Source organism: Schistocerca piceifrons, chromosome 5 (genome assembly GCF_021461385.2).
Source record: "Schistocerca piceifrons isolate TAMUIC-IGC-003096 chromosome 5, iqSchPice1.1, whole genome shotgun sequence".
Classification (NCBI taxonomy): domain Eukaryota; kingdom Metazoa; phylum Arthropoda; class Insecta; order Orthoptera; family Acrididae; genus Schistocerca; species Schistocerca piceifrons.
Genome location: NC_060142.1, coordinates 660,690,208 through 660,709,440, shown reverse-complemented (window position 1 = coordinate 660,709,440; position 19,233 = coordinate 660,690,208). Strand labels below are relative to the sequence as shown.

Genomic DNA, 19,233 nt, shown 5'->3' with positions numbered 1-19,233 from the left:
CATAATGGGTCGCCGGTGTGAGGTAACGGGCGTGTCGTCGGGCCCTGAAAATATTCTCAGAGTTGGCGGTCACCGCTCGGGTCGTTCGGCTAGCGGGGGCTCGGCAGCCCGGCCGCGTGGTGTCGGCCATCGGCCGTTGCAGGAGGGGTAGCCCCAGCATGTGGTCCATCGGCCGCGTGGCTGGGAATTCCGCTGTGACGAGGACGGTGCTTTGTGTCGGTGAAGGAGATGTCTATGCCGGGAGTGCCAAAGAAGGCGGACTTTGTGAAACCTTAATGGCGGACATTTCACAAAAATGGTTCAAATGGCTCTGAGCACTAAGGGACTTAACTGCTGAGGTCATCAGTCCCCTAGAACTTAGAACTACTTAACCCTTTCGTGGGCAAAATTATTGAGCAATTTTTTTAATGAATTGAGAGCAGATAGTAGTTAACAGAGAGGTATATTTATCATACAGAATACCAAATTTGCTCCAACTGTGAATGTGGGGTCACACAACAAGGTGGGAAGTATTCTCCCCACTGCCCTTCCTTGGAATTAAATGACAAAAACAACTTTTTCAATGTATGTCATATTTATTTGATAAATTTACTTCTCTTGTTACAATGATTGTTCACAATTACTCGCCATGAAATTTTCTGAAACATGGGTCTATGCAAAGTGGCATTTGACAATATGTACAAACACAGCGAGTGCTCTCTTCCACAACTTTGGTACTACAATGACGGCACGTCCAGTACGTTTATCCTAAAATGGGTTGATGCTCCCCTACAGCCACATGACGAAAATCTTCAGGTACTTTAGCCCTTTTTGCCAGAAAGACAGGTTTTTGTCCACGCCTTTTTTGGGATGAGAAGCCAGCGATCAATTGTCTGGCTAGATGGATCCTGTATGTGAGCTGATCATGCTGTCCACTTTCTCTTCTACTTATTTTCCACAGGATAGAACTGTTCACTGCAGCAACGTCCACCAGGAAATAAAATATTCTGATCCACCATTTTACAGAACGTCTGCCAATAGCATACCTTTCTCGTAAATGATCAAACTTATTGACACCACCCATTATTTTGTTGTATTCTGCCACAACTTCAGGACAAGAAATCTCTGTACTAGTACCATCCTTGTTTTTCCTTTTCACTGTGGTTGTTTCTCATGGGTCATGAATTGAGGACAGGAAAGTGACGGTACGGTTATCCGTCCATTTTACTGCAGAATGGCTCCTTTTGGTTCAAACTGGAATTCTCCTCGTTCAAATTTTACGTTTTCCTTCATAAATTTGGGCAAATCAAAAGTATTTACCTTATACTATAGCTTTGAGGAAAAAATCACAAAATGTCACACAAACAGCACTGAAAGGCTCCTCTACAGAGCAACACTCAGCTATACAATGTCTCTGCGCGAAGATACAGCAAAAACGGCGGGAACTTCCAATTGGAAGTAGTACCCTATACTGTTCACTAGGTGGTAGCACCATACAGAGGTGGGAACTGAATCCCACAGGACTAGGAGCGAGTTCATTGTAGTGGGAAGCATGCTTAAACCTAACTAACCTAAGGACGTCACATACATCCATGCCCGAGGCAGGATTCGAACCTGCGACCGTAGCGGTTGCGCGGTTCCAGACTGTAGCGCCTAGAACCACTCGTCCGGCAGACATTTCACAGTTCGTGCAGAAATTAATACTAGCCAGATGAATCATAATACCTCAAAAAGAAACATGTACATTACCATTATTTGCACGACGATTCTGATGGTGTAATCAGATTTTCAATATCTTTATTACTTTAAAGCTTAGTATCTGACGGTAAATTATAGAAGTAACACCAAGCAACGAATTTCCAAAATTTAAATGCTTCATCCGATTTCGTCGATCGACGTGTCTTTAGAAAGCTATTAGTGTAAACCAAAATTGGTATGAATTACAGGCATGTAACTTGAATAGTGCATGAGTTATTGGAGGTCAAAGTGGCGGATTATTATCGATCGCGTCAGGCCATAAGTACTCCACAGTTACACGAAGTAACGGTAGCAGCATGCTTATATATATATACATATATATATTGATTCATCTATGTCTTTGTTTATATCCGATATATACTGTTCATGAAGAAATTGGTTAAATATTTACTGTGTTTTAGAAAGCACAGAGACATTAGGCTCCTGGTCTACCCTTTGCTTCTTTTCTTCTGATATATGTTTATTTAATTGTTTATGTATTTAATAATGTATGTTATAGCGTGTTTATGGTTCAGCCGTAGGAATATTTCTTCAATTTCAAGTATTTGAATGTAAATCCAGCATTTCGAATATGTTTCATATGTTTGTGTGACTGTGCGTTGGTATGAAGACATGGCGCGAGCGCTCTAGCCAATCACAGCGCTCGTGAATGGGGAGACTGGATGGAAGCGACTTTCCGGAGAGGACACAGAGGTAGTCCTGGGAGGACGGCACTGGAAACTGGAGTGAGTGCTGGACGCCGACAGTAGAGCGCGGCGGACGCACAGTCGGCGGAAAGACTTGGACAGTGGAGCAGTTTGCGCGAGGTCGCGGAGGATAGAAATATTTCGGAGTGCCGACCTGTGCTCTTGTGTGATTTCCGTGGCTTCTGCAGTGAAGACGCAGTGTGCGCTTAGAAGTGAATATCTCGCGAGCTATGTTGTTGTTCATAACTAATAACTTGCAGTAGGAATCTATTGTTTCCCTGTTATTCAACTTATATTTTATTTCATTGCTGGACCATCGACACCAATAAATGTTTTGCAGAAATATACCGCATTGTCAAAAGTACTTCTACTATCTTACTCATCATTTGAAGTCGTTAAGATAATACCTTCAGATTTTATTTAATTGCAGTCTTTCATTTATAAATTTATATGTTATATTCATAATTCGGAATTGCCGAGTGATAGAATCCTTCGACCATTCGATTCATGTGTGTATTCTTATCGTATACTGTAGACTCAGCAGTATTTGGTCTGTAATGCGGCAACTACGTATTCCAGCCCCGAGACAACGAAATCGGCCAGAACTTTTAATATTTCCACGTTGACTCGGAGGGTGCGTAGTCGTTTTGAAAGCCGGCAACGGTATGAAGACATCTTTGGTTGCAACCTATATAAGAGGTTTCTTGTTCTACGTTCTTTCTTGCTTTCTTTCTTTCTTCCTAGCTGTACATGAATTTCTAGTGATACAGCATAGTGTTTATTTTGTTCTAGAATGTAATGAGTAACTCTTTGTTGAAAATAATAATAAGCAAGTGATATTATGTCCCTTTTTGGACATTAGTAATTAGGTTTTCTCGTCTATTGAATATGTAAAATATTTTGAGTCTTCGTTTATCATTTATTGCCTTAATTTTGATTGGAATGATTTTTTAAAGTTAAATGTATACTGGGATATTGTACAAGCAAAGTGAAAGCGATCAGAATATCGATTGTGGGTCAAACAGTGTGAGTAGAGCGTGCGTAGCACTGATGTTGGTACCGAGAAGGTGGACTATGTCGTGTCGTGAAACAATTGGTGCGAACGATACTGATTAACGACGAGATACATTCCTGCTCCTTCCTGTAATTGAATGTGAAAAGGTTTAAAGTGGACAGAGTAGCTGCACTGTGTAAAACCACCAAACGAACTGTGTCGCCTAACTACGACACTATAGCTATGGACAGACAACACTGTAGTTACGGTGTTCTGGAATGAAATGTGTTCGCTGTGACCGTGCCGTGTGCATTTTAAATAGTTTACTTACTACCGTGTGCATGGACCGTTAATTGTGTCACAGGCGTGTAGAAACTTTTTATTATGAGTGTGCGTGTTACCGCCAACAGTGGCGAGTTGCGGTCGCGTTATTCGCGTGGTAAACGAACAGACTGTAATTCCGCGATCGAAATAACTGTAAGACCCTCTACTGAACTGAGTTACTTCAGCGTTGTGCATGAGGGACGTAATAAATCATTCTGTAAAGCTGAATGTTGGCAACAACTGTAACAATGTCCAACTGTACAGTGGCCTATAATATGTCACTGTTGAGGTAGAATTCCACATCAGATAATCCATCTGGAGCATCTACACAAGACTGGGCTGATTTCAACACGCCGACTGCAACGATAGGCTGCCAACAATATTGCACCTCACCGCCTGCATCGTAACAGATAACAACTGCTGCTTTAGACCTCATCAAAGATTAAAACAACTATTAAAATTGTAAACGTTCTGTTTTGAATTTGTTCAAAGAAACTAATCTTTGATTTGCTTCTTCTTCAAAAATAAATGTCATGTTAGCGAAATTTTGTTATTAATGTAGACATTGTTGTCCTCCATTAGTGTAGTTGTTTCGAATCCTGTTCCTATTTCTGTCATTCATGATTTTAGTGCTGCTGCTATTTTAAGTATCTTTTGGTGAGCGTGAAACATCTGTGCACCACAGTTGCAGTGAATTTAATGTGCAATTATTAAGGGAATTGTATTTGTTCGAATTGTGGCCCCCACCATTAAGCTGAATGCAACGGACAATGACAGCAGAGATACTTACGCCTGACTGGTGCAACATACGCAGATGCGAGTAAACATAACAAGTGTCGGACCGCGCACTGTGTGTTCACTTACAATCAGATTTCCTACTGGCACATCATCATAACCATATATGCATACAGTTGTATCGTACTTAACTGTGTATGCAGAGATAAATATTAGGAAAACGGTCAAATTTTTGTTAGCACAAATCAGAGACTTTTTTTTCACACCACATCAGATTTGCAACGAGCAGGATTCACTGTGTTTTATGGTAGTTTGGCGCAAATTTAGTGGCAAGCTGAGTCACGATCACTTCAAATGGGTTGATTCATAACTGAACTAGATAACATAGTAGGTTAGCTGTATGTAGCTGGATCGCTACAACAGGCGTCTGAACCGCCATCATCCAAAAGAAAGTCGTGGGGGATTTAACCAATTACCCACATCACTCGATCGTAGTTAGTCTAGTTCTTCTCCCATTACGGCGTTTTAAATGTTTGCTTTATGATAGTGTCCAGTTCCATATGAGATGCCCTGGGAACAACCTCAGATAGCATGTAGCGTATATGACTACTTAGTCCTTTACATCACTATAGAGGTCATGCTGTTTCAGGTGAAGACTTTTTTTAAGAAGTAATAGTGTAGCTTATGTTTAAAAAAAACCAGAGTCATGCTGTGACGTGATATTGGCTTATAAGGTGACATACCCACGTCTTCCACTGCTGGAAAAAAAATCATTATCAGAGCAACAGACATACTGCATTATCTTATAGAAAAGTGTAGCTTTTTTCTTGCTTCCGATTGGCTGGGTAACAAAAAACAGAGGCCCCCTGCTCACCTAACAAAACAAGAATTACACACTAAGTTTGCCAGTCATAGCAGACGGACGTGTTAGGCCATGTGGTGCATCTACGAATAATACAAATTAGTGAACACGAGACTTGAAGGCGACCACATGTTACAAATTTAAACCTGGATCTTCATGAAATTCCTGAACATGGTCTACCCTGAAATCCGGACCGTTGGAAACGCAAACTGAGTTGAACAAAAGTATACCTATGTGGGAGAACTCTCACAAGCCCAACTTCAGGGCTATTCTGAAATGATACTAACGGCAAACTATCATTGTGTATTACGCCTTGCCGCATAGACTCACCTTTCGCAGTGAAATGTGCCATTTTTAGCCTCAATAAACACTAATCTGTGAGCTAGTGTGATAAAGAAAGTGGATTGTGATAACTCGGTTTCTGTAACTACATTTCTCACAGAAACTGCAATGCATGGCTATATCGGTAATGCTGTGAACATTCTGAGAAAGAGAACACAGAAAACGCTCCATAATTAAGTACTATGACACATGGAGGTCACTCAGAGTAAGTGAAACGGACACGTTTCCACGAATTCTAAGTATGGGCATGAACAGGTGGGGGAGTACGTGGTCGGAAACATAGAAAAAGGTTACTAGATTAGGCAGTGAATTTACGAACGCCAAAAGCAGTGGAAAACCATTGTAAAGAATAAAGTGATAATACAGAATGACTGATCACATCACATCCAGCATCTTCAATCTCTCAACTTTGTATCGACACTCAAGATAATATTAAAGTAATATTACGAAACTGAATATCGTGGCCTTACGCACGGGTGTGCGTGTGTGTGTGTGTGTGTGTGTGTGTGTGTGTGTGCGAGAGAGAGAGAGAGAGAGAGAGAGAGAGAGAGAGAGAGAGACAGATAGACATGGCTGGATGTGAGGTCCGCCAATTACGTCTCTTGTATCCACGGATTCACAATATAAAATCTGATACCTTTGATACCTTCTTCAACATGCCCTAGTGAAATCCAATGGACCCCACAAAATTTTCTGCCCCCTTAGTGATACGAATGAAAACGCTGCACGAGAAGTTAGTTCTATGTTGTACAGCTGTGAAGCATATGTAGTTTAGAGCATCGTAAATGGAACACGAATACGCAAACCAAGCGGCGACATCACCAAATCCTGTGATACAGCAGATCGAATGCGTGAATCGAAACTCACAAGACAACCTCTATATTGCATCCATTGGGCGCAAAGGTAGGGGCAAGAGTGAGCTTCATTTGACCACACGAGATTCTGTAAAACCATTTTCGGTGATGCACGCCTTGATTGACGTTGCTGATCGATCAGCACAGTTAACAAAGACCAAAACTGGTAGGATACGGGAAAAAGCCATACAGTCCCAAATTTTTGTGTAGTGGTAAGACGGACGGCCGCAGACAACGTACTAAACATCCTGACCGATAGGGTGTGAACATGGGGGTGTGGGGCGTTTAAAGGTAACCTTTTTTCTTGAATAATCCGAAAGCCTCTACTTCTAGCGAAGTGTTTCCCAGTACAGAATTAAACTATATTAAATTTCCTAGAAAAAAAAAGTCCTGTTAATTTTTTGCTAGGGCTAATAGTTTAGTAGCTGTGAAGGGTCTCTTTGTGAGGCTCTTCATGACATTTTATTTAAAGTAACCTCAACTAGTACCAGTACATCCGGCACTTTAAATTACGTTTCTGTTAATAAATTTCCTCGGGTATAAAAAGAGTGAGCAACTAGGTGCGTTCATATCAACCACAGTTTACATATTTTTCATATTTTTAAACTAAACTTATCTGCTGTTTGTCCGGCTCGGATGTACTTGTGCAAAGTGCATTAAGTTTTGCCACTTCTCTGAGTTCCACACACATATTTTAAAGGCACATTTCCATGCTGAGCTTTTATTAGCAGAAAACGTAATTATAAGTAATAAAATAAAGAAAAATTTGAGCCGTAGGTATAGTCCACGCCTGTATAAATATTGTATGCAGCCGCTGAAAACATTTCAAGATTTTTCATCATCTTCAGATTAGACGAAGAGGCACCTTTTGTTTTCTGTGTCTTGTCCAGATCGGACTATGTGGCATACCGCCATTAATACTCCATTATTTCATTATTTTATTCACGAATTGCAACCCACGGCACTTGTAATTGAATAAAGTAAGTATAATAATGTAAATGTGTTTTTATTTCAGAATATATTGTTGTTACTAACCTATGCATGTTTTATTTTGTGTCTTTAGTCATTGTAAATTTATTGGGTGGCTTGGCATGGCAAAAGGTTCCGTACTTTTAAGCAAAAAGTTGTCCAGCTCGATCCACCGTCCTCTTCGAAGTCCGATTCACCACAGAGAGAAGAAACATGGCTAAAAATACATGAACGTCCCTTTAACGAAAGTGCCGTGCTCGAACGCCGTGATTCTGTATGAAACATATTTTACCAATCCGTAAACTTAATTGATATATATTTAATATTCATTACTGTAATTCATTGTATTGTCTCGATATAGGAACGAATGAACCAAAAAAATTAATTGAAATATTTACAATGTCTCAGTGCCATATTCCACTGTACCTGTTCTTGCCTTTCCCACCTGGAGTAATACGTAAAACGAATGACTCTGTGTGTGCAGTTACGAATTCTATGTGCATATCCGTGGGAATAGAGTAGTCTGATACTGTGACAGTATGCCCAACTTCAGTAGATGCTTGGTGGGTAACAAAGAACTTTCTGTTTGCCTTGGTCGAACCTTTCGTGTAGGCTGGCACAACACATTAGGCGTGCTCTCTGGTCATTTCCATTGGAGGGATTGAAAGGGGCTGTCCTATTTGCCACGACGATTTTAAGGAAGTTTTGGGCATAAACGTCAATGAAGTTGTGAATTTGATAAATGTACTCAATCTCTGTAATATCGATATAATCACTCTTTGTAAGACTGTGTCTGAAACCAGAGATGTTGATCAGTGAGGTTAACTTTGCTTTATCAGATTTAAGTCAGAGAGTAGCAGTAGCAGAGTGTGTTGAACAGTCTGGCGATGTACTTGGTTTAAAAAAGACGGAAGCTGGCTTTCTGTGTAGTGAGGGCAGCAGTATTTAAAAAGGATTTTGTAATAATATGTTTTGAGGAAACATATTGAGCAAATGAGATTATAGAAATAGAAGAATAATAACAGCCAACTTTTAAGACATCCATTTTCTTAATATTTGTAACTGTGTAGCTTGTTATTGTTAGAACACTGCGTATGGTTGAACTTCGCTGCAGAAATTTTTTAATGAAGCATATATTCTTGTATTATAGTAGAAACAAGTGTCAGGGGAGGTAGTTGTACACAGGAGAGTTATTAAGAATTGCTAACTTGTCTAGGTATGAGAACTTTATGAAAAAGTTGTTATTGGTTAATGAAGCCCATTTCAAGTTACTTTCGTGACTCTGTTTGCTCATCACGAGTTTGTACTCACAAGGGAAAGTTCCCATCGCACCCTCTGCTCCTCTCCCTTCAGAGTCCAGTGGGTAGCCCGTCGAAAACCGAACACAGATCAAGCACGAAAACAGGAATATGGTGTACTGAACTGTGAGAGAAGAAGCAAAATAGAAACAGTGAACGGTCAAAGCTCAAGATGTGCAACATCGAAGGAGTTACAAGAACCGCTGTGTCGTGCTTGTGTGGTCCCGATGTTAGACTGCCCAGGGGGAGATCCGTGTTCAACTCCCCATGATGCCCAACTCTTTTTTTTTTTTTTCAAATTATGAGCTGTCCGTCAGGTCATTAACGTGTCTGTTCTCCTTCTGTAACCTTGGCAATGGTCATGCTATATGTTGGTTATAGAACAAGAATCATGAGGTAAGAATATACACACATCAAAAAAAGTTTTTCATCACCCCGGTTTCCAGAACTCCTGAAGATAGACGTTGACTGTGGATATTGTATCACAGATACAGTCCCTTTGACTGTTCAGAGATGTCACTAAACCCTCCCAAAGATGTAAACAATAATGCATGAGCAGCGCCTATTAGACGGAGGGATCCGACAGCCGATCAGTTCCAGTCATTCCACCAGGAAGGAGGTACACGGATCGTGTTGTCTATACTTCAACTATGCCTGGACGGTCAATATCGCGGTTCGCTCGCGTCCGCATTGTTACTATGTGCCAACAAGGGCTCTCAACAACGCGTGTCGGAGTGAACCAAAGCGATGTTGTTCGGACATGGAGGGGATACAGACAGGAACTGTCGATGAGATGCCTCGCTCAGGCAGCCCAAGAGGTAGTACTGTAGCGGATGACCGCTACCTACGACGTATGCCTTGGATGAACCCTGACAGCAACGCCACCATGTTGAATAATGCTTTTCGGGCAGCCACAGGCCGTCGTGTTATGACTCAAACTGTGCGCAATAGGCTGCATGATGCGCAACTTCACTCCCAACGTCCATGGCGAGGTCCACTTTTGCAACCACGACACCATGCAGCACAGTACATATGGGCCCAACAACATGCCGAATGGACCGCTCAGAATTGGCATCACGTTCTCTTCTCCGATGAGTTTCGCATATGCCTCCAACCAGACAATCGTCGGAGATGTGTTTGGAGGCAACCCGGTAAGGCTGAACGCCTTAGACACACTGTCCAGCGAGTGCAGCAGGGTGGAGGTTCCCTGCTGTTTTGGGTTGGCATTGTGTGAGGCCGACGTACACCGCTTGTGGTCATGGAAGGCGCCATAACGGCTGCTACTGCTACTCTCTGACTTAAATCTGACAAAGCAAAGTTAACCTCTCTGATCAACATACGATACGTGAATGCCATCCTCCGAGCGATAGTGCAATCATATCGGCAGCATATTGGCGGGCCATTCGTCTTCATGGACGACAATTCGCGCCCCCATCGTGCACATTTTGTGAATGACTTCCTCAGGATAACGACGTCGCTCGACTAGAGTAGCCAGCATGGTCTCCAGATATGAACCCTATCGAATATGCCTGGGATAGGCTGAATAGGGCTGTTTATGGACGACATGACCCACCAACCACTCTGGCGGATCTACCCCGAACCGCCGTTGAGGAGTGGGACATTCTGGACCAACAGTGCCTTGTGGATAGTATGCCACGACGAATACAGGCATTCATCAATGCAAGAGGACGTGCTACTGGGTATTAGTGGTACCGTTGTGTACAGCAATCTGGACCACTACCTCTGAAGGTCTCGCTGTATGGTGGTACAACATGCAATGTGTGGTTTTCAAGATCAATTAAAAGCGCGGAAATGATGTTTATATTGATATCTATTCAAGTTTTCTGTACAGCCTCTGAAACTCTCGGAACCGAGATGTGTGTATTATCCTCGCAAGTAAATGTGATGACTAATGAGAGCAGGCGAGATGCCCTGTAGACCTCTCACAGAAATGAAAACAACAAATAAACAGGTATGAACTGTGTTACAATAAAGGAATTCAAGAGTCAAAACTTCCAAAACGGAACGCAAGAGCCATAACATGTGGTATATGAGTAGAACAAATAGGAGGTCTGTACATTTTGAGATCCCTTCGTTACAAGTCGCTGTTCCAAACGGACGTTGCACCAGGACAAAGATACAAATTAGAATACAGAGAACAGACACGTCAATGAACGGACGGACAGCTCACAACTTTGTGAGAAAAAAAATATTGGGCACGAGGGAGGTTGGAGCACAGATATTCCCTTTGCAGTCCAACACCGTAACCACGTAACCAAAACGCGGCGTCTGTTTTGTCTCTATGTTGCACATGTAAAGCAAGGAGCGTTCACTGTTTCTATTACGCTTTTTTTGTAGTTCAGTACAACTTCTTTCTGTTTTCGTGCTTGACCTGTGTTCGCGGGCTGTCCATTGGGCCATATTACCACTTAATCTGAGAGAGGTGCTATCGGGAGTTTCCCTTGTGAGACACAATTATGAAAACTGGTGAGATACCGCCTTGCACGCCACGTCGCAAGTACAGAAACTGAAATTTGAGTTTTGATAGCCACATCATTATTCCTAACAGCAGCAAGTTGCAGAGCAGACGAGAGCTCCGTGCGCACAGGTAGGCCAATAAATTTAATTGCCATAATGTTCTACAACCAGAGGTTGTAGAGACTTCCATGGAGAGCATTAGGGAACGACTGACAAGAATGGGGGAAGAAATACAGTAGAAGAAGAATGGGTAGCTTTGAGGGATGAAATAGTGAAAGCAGCAGAGCATCAAGTAGGTAAAAAGACAAGGGCTAATAGAAATTCTTGGGTAACAGAAGAAATATTGTATTTAACTGATGAAAGGCCCCAGGAGGAGACAACATTCCATTAGAACTACTAATAGGCTTGGGAGAGCCAGCCCTGACAAAACTCTACCATCTTGTTAGCAAGATGTACGAGACAGCGAAATACCCTCAGACTTCAAGAAGAATACAATAATTCCAATCCCAAAGAAAGCAGGTGTTAACAGATGTGAATATTACCGAACTATCAGTTTAATAAGCCACGGCTGCAAAATACTAACACGAATTCTTTTCAGACGAATGGAAAAACTGGTAGATGCCAAACTCGGGGAAGATCAGTTTTGATTCCGTAGAAATGTTGGAACACGTGAGACAATACTGACCCTACGACTTATCGTAGAAGATAGATTAAGGAACGGCGAACCTACGTTTCTAGCATTTGTAGACTTGGAGAAAGTTTTTGACATTGTTGACTGGAATATTCTCTTTCAAATTCTGAAAGTGGCAGGGGTAAAATACATGGAGCGAAAGGCTGTTTACAATTTGTACAGAAACCAGATAGCAGTTGTAAGAGTCGAAAGGCATGAAAGGGAAGCAGTGGTTGGGAAGGGAGTGAGACAGGGTTGTAGTCTATCCCTGATGTTATTCAATCTGCATATTGAGCATGCACTAAGGGAAACAAAAGAAAAATTCGGAGTAGGAATTAAAATCCATGGAGAAGAAATAAAAACTTTGAAGTTCGCCGATGACATTGTTATTCTTCCAGAGACAGGAAAGGACCTGGAAGAGCAGCTGAACTGAATGGACAGTGTCTTAAAACGACGATATAAGATGAACATCAACAAAAGCAAAACGAGGATAATGGATTGTGTTCGAATTAAATCGGGCGATGCTGTGGGAATTAGATTAGGAAATGAGACACTTAAAGTAGTAAAGGAGTTTTGCTATTTGGGGAGCAAAATAACTGATGATGATCGAAGTAGACAGGATATAAAATGTAAACTGGCAATGGCAAGGAAAGCGTTTCTGAAGAAGAGAAATTTGTTAACATGGAGTATAGGTTTAAGTGTCAGAAAGTCGTTTCTGAAAGTATTTGTATGGAGTGTAGCCATGTATGGAAGTGAAACGTGGACGATAAATAGTGTGGACAAGAAGAGAATAGAAGCTTTCGAAATGTGGTGCTACAGAAGAATGCTGAAGATTAGATGGGTAGATCACTCAACTAGTGAGGAGGTATTGAATAGAATTGGGGAGAAGAGGAGTTTGTGGCACAACTTGACTAGAAGAAGGGACCGGTTGGTAGGACACATTCTGAGGCGTCAAGGGATCACCAATTTAGTAATGGAGGGCAGCGTGGAGGGTAAAAATCGTATAGGGAGACCAAGAGATGAATACACTAAGCAGATTCAGAAGGATGTAGATTGCAGTAGGTACAGGGAGATGAAGAAGCTTGCACAGGATAGAGTAGCATGGAGAGCTGCATCAAACCATTCTCAGGACTGAAGACCACAACAACAACAACAATGTTGATGTCCATTGTAAAGGCTAGTGATGGGTAGTGTGTATTTGTGAAAATAATGCTAGTATCAGTTCAGAGGTTAAACACCAATAAAATAATTTGGTAAAGTGCTGTCTTGTGAATTTAAAGCAATTTTATCAGAAAGTCAGATGCGTTAATTTTTATGTTCATTCGCTATGTAACTGTAATGACAGTTCTTGTACAGTTATTGTATGCAAGACTAAAGATACAGATTAGCAGTACTCAGGGCCGACATTTTAAACTGAGTCATTTTGTTTTGTATTCAGATGGCGTATGTAAATCTGGTTGAAAACAATTTGCTTTCCCACAACGAATTGTTCGCTGTACCGGCTAGTCTGGATTTTACATCGCGTAGTCTGAGCTCCACATATATTTCACATTATTCTGTTGCCCTGCACTGAGTTGTACATAAATAATTTTTACACATTTCTGAAATACCAGCTTGACACCTACGAACAAGAGTTTGAAAGAAACTTGCAGGATGAGCCCCAGTTGGTTAGCGGAGCTCTTCACTGTCGCTGTGAGCTTCAGTGTTTGAATAGGTGTACGTTTTCAGTCTAGATAAAGCCCTAACGCTTTTCTCTTGTACACTGATCAGCCAAAACGTTATTACCACCTATTTAATAGCTTGTTTGTCCGTCTTTGGAACGAAATACCTCACTGATACTGCATATTAGGGATCCGACTGTTTGTTGGCGGGTTTATGAAGGTATGTAGCATTACTTGTCTACGCACAGGTTGTAACGGTAACACCGACCACCTTAAACGGTAATCGACGCTAACGTTAAACCTCTGCTAGGAATGTTTGAGAAAGTTGCGTCCTTGAGATAACCTAATGGGAAAAGAAGAATCAGGTTGAGATTCATTTCCAAAACACTCCAGGACAGTATAACCAACAGTAAAAAATTGGGTCAGGAACAGACGTTCTTACAGCACAATAGCAAATTGTAATATTACATATTGATATTGGTCGCCAGCCTAATTAGGCATTCTTGTATCAAGCAATATAATAAAGCAGTAGGCAGTGCTAAGGATAACCTAACATTCCTTGACACACACCCTAAACTCTTTCCTTATAAGTGTTCACACTACACCACAGTAACATAACCTTACAGATAAATGTACTGCTAACTTGGTAGTCAGACAAACAAATGGCCAATGACATATCAAATAATAACATATGCCTCTCAACAACACGTACCTTAAGTGAACTAGATGCCGCAGTTATAGAATACGCGACACCCAGAGGCCACTCTTATGGGCTTCGATTGGCCGCCGTATTCTCCGGATCTGAACACATGCGACTCCTTTTTGTGGAGCTATATTAAAGACAAGGTGGACAGCAACATCACCGAAACCACTGAAAACTGCCATTCAGGAGGCCATCGACAGCAGCGATGTTCCGACACTTCAGCGGATCATACAGAATTTCGCTATTCATTTACGCCATATCATCGCCAATGATGGCAGACATATCGAAAATGTCATTACCTAAATCCGAATATCTGTAGTGACGTTTACATGTTGAATAAAGTATATGCACGCCGTAGTTTATAACTAATTTATGTTTTTTTCATATGTTCAATAATTGTCACCGTGTAACTCATTGGCTGTCCTGGATTTAATCAAATGATGACATGATTTCTGGCTGTTAAATCAAAAAGATTGCACCCGTATTGATATTATCAATATAAAAAGAAGTGCGTTACGCGTATTCATTGGACAAATATACTATACTAGAACTGACATGTGATTACATTTTCACGCAATTTGGGTGCATAGATAATGAGAAATCAGTACCCAGAACAACCACCTCTGGCCGTAATAACGGCCTTGATACGCCTGGGCATTGAGTCAAACAGAGCTTGGACGGCGTGTACAGGTACAGCTGCCCATGCAGCTTCAACACGATACCACAGTTCATCAAGAGTGGTGACTGGAGTATTGTAACGAGCCAGTTGCTCGGTCACCATTGACCAGACGTTTTCAATTGGTGAGAGATCTGGAGAATGAGCTGGTCAGGGGAGCAGTCTAACATTTTCTGTATCCAGAAAGGCCCGTACAGGACCCTAACATGCGGTCGTGCATTATCCTGCTGAAACGTAGGGTTTTGCAGGGATCGAATGACGGGTAGAGCCACGGGTCGTAACACATTTGAAATGTAACGTCCACTGTTCAAAGTGCCGTCAATGAGAACAAGAAGTCACCGAGACGTGTAACCAATGGCACCCCATACCATCACGCCAGGTGATACGCCAGTATGGCGATGACGAATACACGCTTCCAATGTGCGTTCACCGCGATGTCGCCAAACACGGAGGCGACCATCATGATGCTGTAAACAGAACCTGGGTTCATCCGAAAAAATGACGTTTCGCCATTCGCGCACCTAGGTTCGTCGTTGGGTACACCATCGAAGGCGCTCCTGTCTGTGATACAGCGTCAAGGGTAACCGCAACCATGGTCTCCGAGCTGGTAGTCCATGCTGCTGAAAGCGTCGTCGAACTGTTCGTGCAGATGGTTGTTGTCTTGCAAATGTCCCCATCTGTTGACACAGGGATCGAGACGTGACTGCATGATCCGTTACAGCCATGCGGATTAGATGCCTGTCATCTCGACTGCTAGTGATACGAGGCCGTTGGGATCCAGCACGGCGTTCCGTAATACCCTCCTGAACCCACCGATTCCATATTCTGCTAACAGTCATTGGATCTCGACCAACACGAGCAGCAGTGTCGCGATACGATAAACCGCAATCGCGATAGGCTACAATCCGACCTTTATCAAAGACGAAAACGTGATGGTACGCATTTCTCCTCCTTACACGAGGCATCACAACAACGTTTCACCAGGCAACGCCGGTCAACTGCTGCTTGTGTATGAGAAATCGGTTGGAAACTTTCCTCATGTCAGCACGTTGTAGGTGTCGCCACCGTCGCCAACCTTGTGTGAATTCTCTGAAAAGCTAATCATGTGCATATCACAGCATCTTCTTCCTGTGGGTTACATTTCGCGTCTGTAGCAAGTCATCTTAGTGGTGTAGCAATTTCAATGGCCAGTACTGTATGTTGAATGGATAAGAAATAAATGTCTGAGACCGTTTTGTGTACTGCCCATCACATAAAGGTCTTGAAGCATGACACGTTCTCAAACTCCCCGAATCAGTTAAATCAAAAATATCAATTTCAGTACCTTGCCCTTTCCTGGGTGAATATCTGCGTGCACCTGTGGTAAGAATCTTAGCAATTGATAATTGTCAGAGTTGTAAACACAGGAAGAAGATTAAGAGTAGCTTCCAGGAGACACGGTACCTTTGTGCGTGCGGTTTCCCCGGCTCTCCGACGTACTTGAGGCCGTGCAGGCTGGTGCTTTCGCAGAACTCCCTGAAGTAGTCCCAGACCCTCAGCAGGCAGCCGCCGCGCGTCCTGGAGACAGGTGGAAGGAACTCGCTTTAACAGGCGCGAGACCAGTGTCAGCTGGAAAAAGAACTATAGCACTGCCTCTGCGCATTTACGAGGGTGAGTCAAATGAAAAACTTAAATTTGTAATAACAAATTGAAATTTCGCCCCGTTATCCTGTAAGTTGGTAAGCCTGCTACAAACAGCGTGCAGAATGGCCTGTAGGTGGCAGCATGGTGGAGATGTACACATACTGTCGCAGTATCAGTATAAAGGTGGCCGCCCCATTTGCGACTTGCACCAGGGAAGAACAGCGTTCTGTTATTCGGTTTTTGCGTAGTGGAGGTGTGAAACCTATTGAAATTCATCGACGAATGAAGGTTCAGTACGGTGATGCATGTTTGTCACAGCAGCAAATCTACGAATGGAGTAGGAAGTTCGCAAATGGTGTGACTTCAGTGGAAGATGGTCCTCGTCCAGGTCAGGCACAACGAGTTGTGATTTCACAGAACATTGCAGCAGTTGAAGCCATACTGAAGGAAAACCGCCGAGTGACACTGAATGACATTGCAGCATGTTTACAGATTAGTCATGGGTCAGCACACCACATTGTGCATGATGTGCTCCAGTTTCACAAAGTGTCTGCAAGATGGATGCCACAGCAGCTGACTCCTGAACTGAGAGAACGACGTGTTGATGCTTGTGAAGAACGTCTTCGGCGCTTTGAACGACAAGAATCGTTACTGGGGACGAAACCTGGGTTCACTTCCACTAACCGGAAACGAAGAGAACGAGCAAGAAAAGGCGCCATTCCTCATCACCAAAACCAAAGAAGTTTCGAACAGAACCATCAGCAGGGAATATTATGTTGACTCTGTTTTGGAAGGAAGAAGGCGTCATTTTGGAGCATTACATGGCTAGAGGAACCACTGTCACCAGTGCATCATACACAGATCTCCTAAAGAATCATCTGCAGCCTGCAGTCAAATCAAAGCGACGTGGATTGCTGTCAGCACGTGTCCTTTTGCAACATGACAATGCAAGGCCCGTACAACAGTTGCAACAATCACAGACCTGCATTTTGAGTGTCTTCCTCATCCACCATACTCACCAGACCTTGCCCCAAGTGATTTCCATATCTTTGGACCACTCAAAGACGCAATGGGAGGAAAGAAGTTCCGTTCTGATGAAGAGGTACGCCACGCGCTGCATGAGTGGTTGCGTGGACTACCAAAAGAATTTTTTTCTAGAAGAGTTCATGCACTTTGTAAGCGCTGGAGGACTTGCATTGAGTGTGGGGGAGATTATGTTGAAAAGTGATACAGCTTTGTACCACTTCTGCACAAAAAGCAATATTTAAAAAAAAAATTAAGGTTTTCATTTGACTCACCCTCGTATCTGTCTCGCCAAGAAGAAGTCTGAAACAATCTCCAAAGACCAAGCCTTGTTAGCCGCCCCAAGGGGAAGACGTGCTTTGTCGGCACTTCACGATTTTCACCTGTTTTGTGGGATAAACTGACGGTGCAGTGTTCATCTTTGGCATGCCATTGTAGAAACTGTCACCTGCAAACCTTACGTTTATGTATACATATTGGTCGACGTCTGCGTTTTCCTTTTATATTCGTGTGAGATCACATGTCAGACAAATTCTTTTCGAACATTTAGATTCTTACATTTTACGTTCAACCTAAATGAACTAGTTGTGTTATTTCGCCCCTATGTTTTACTGGTCGCTTCAAAACTCTGTGTGCATCGTGAAGTATTGTATAGTTCCGAATATTGAGAGCCATGAAAAACATAGTTCACACTATATCATCGGTTGTAAAATACACTTGTGCTTCTACAAAATCTGGCTTTTTGGATTCTTATCCAGACTAGCGTTCCTCTGATTTCTACACTGAAGAGCCAAAGAAACTGGTACGCCTGCCTAATACCGTGTAGGGTGCCCGCGTGAACGCAGAAGTGCCGTAAGAAGACATGGCATGGACTCGACTAACGTCTGAAGTAGCGATGGAGGGAATTGACACCATGATTCCTGCAGGGTTTTCAATAAATCCGTAAGTGTACGAGGGGCTGGAGATCTCTTCTCAAGAGCACGTTCCAAGGCATTCCCAGATATGCTCAATAATGTTCATGTCTGGGGAGTTTGGTAGCCAAAGTATTTAATCTCAGAAGAGTGTTCCTGGAGCCACTCTGTAGAAATTCTGGACGTCTGGTGTGTCTCACTATCCTGCTGAAATTGCCCAAGTCCGTCGGAATGCACAATGGACATGAATGGATGAGGGTGATCAGACAGGATGCTTACGTACGTGTCGTACCTAGACGTATCAGGGGTCCCACATCACTCCAACTGCACACGCTCCACACCATTACAGAGTCTCCACCAGCTTGAACAGTGCCCTGGTGACATACAGGGTCCATGGATTCATAAGGTTGTCTCCGTACCGGTACACGTCCATCCCCTCGATACAATTTGAAAGGAGACTCGCCCGACCAGGCAACATGTTTCTAATCATCAACAGTCCAATGTCGGTGTTGAAGGGCTCAGGCGATGGGTAACCTTTGAGTCATGTAGTCGTCAAGGGTACACGAGTGTGCATTCGGCTCCGAAAGCCCAGATCGATGATGTTTCGTCGAGTAGTTCGCACGCTGACACTTGTTGATGGCCCAGCATTGAAATCTCCAGCAATTTGCGGAACAGTTGCACCTCTGT

The 19,233-nt window shown here is 42.8% G+C and overlaps 1 protein-coding gene across 1 annotated transcript in view; it reads right to left on the bottom strand.

Moving 5' to 3' along the window:
- LOC124799182 (pickpocket protein 28-like) overlaps positions 1-19,233 on the bottom strand; it is a 148,798-nt gene that overhangs the window by 120,453 nt on the left and 9,112 nt on the right. Inside the window, exon 2 of the mRNA XM_047262717.1 lies at positions 16,433-16,546. Coding sequence (XP_047118673.1) covers positions 16,433-16,546 — 114 coding nt within the window. The remainder of the gene's footprint in view (positions 1-16,432; positions 16,547-19,233) is intronic.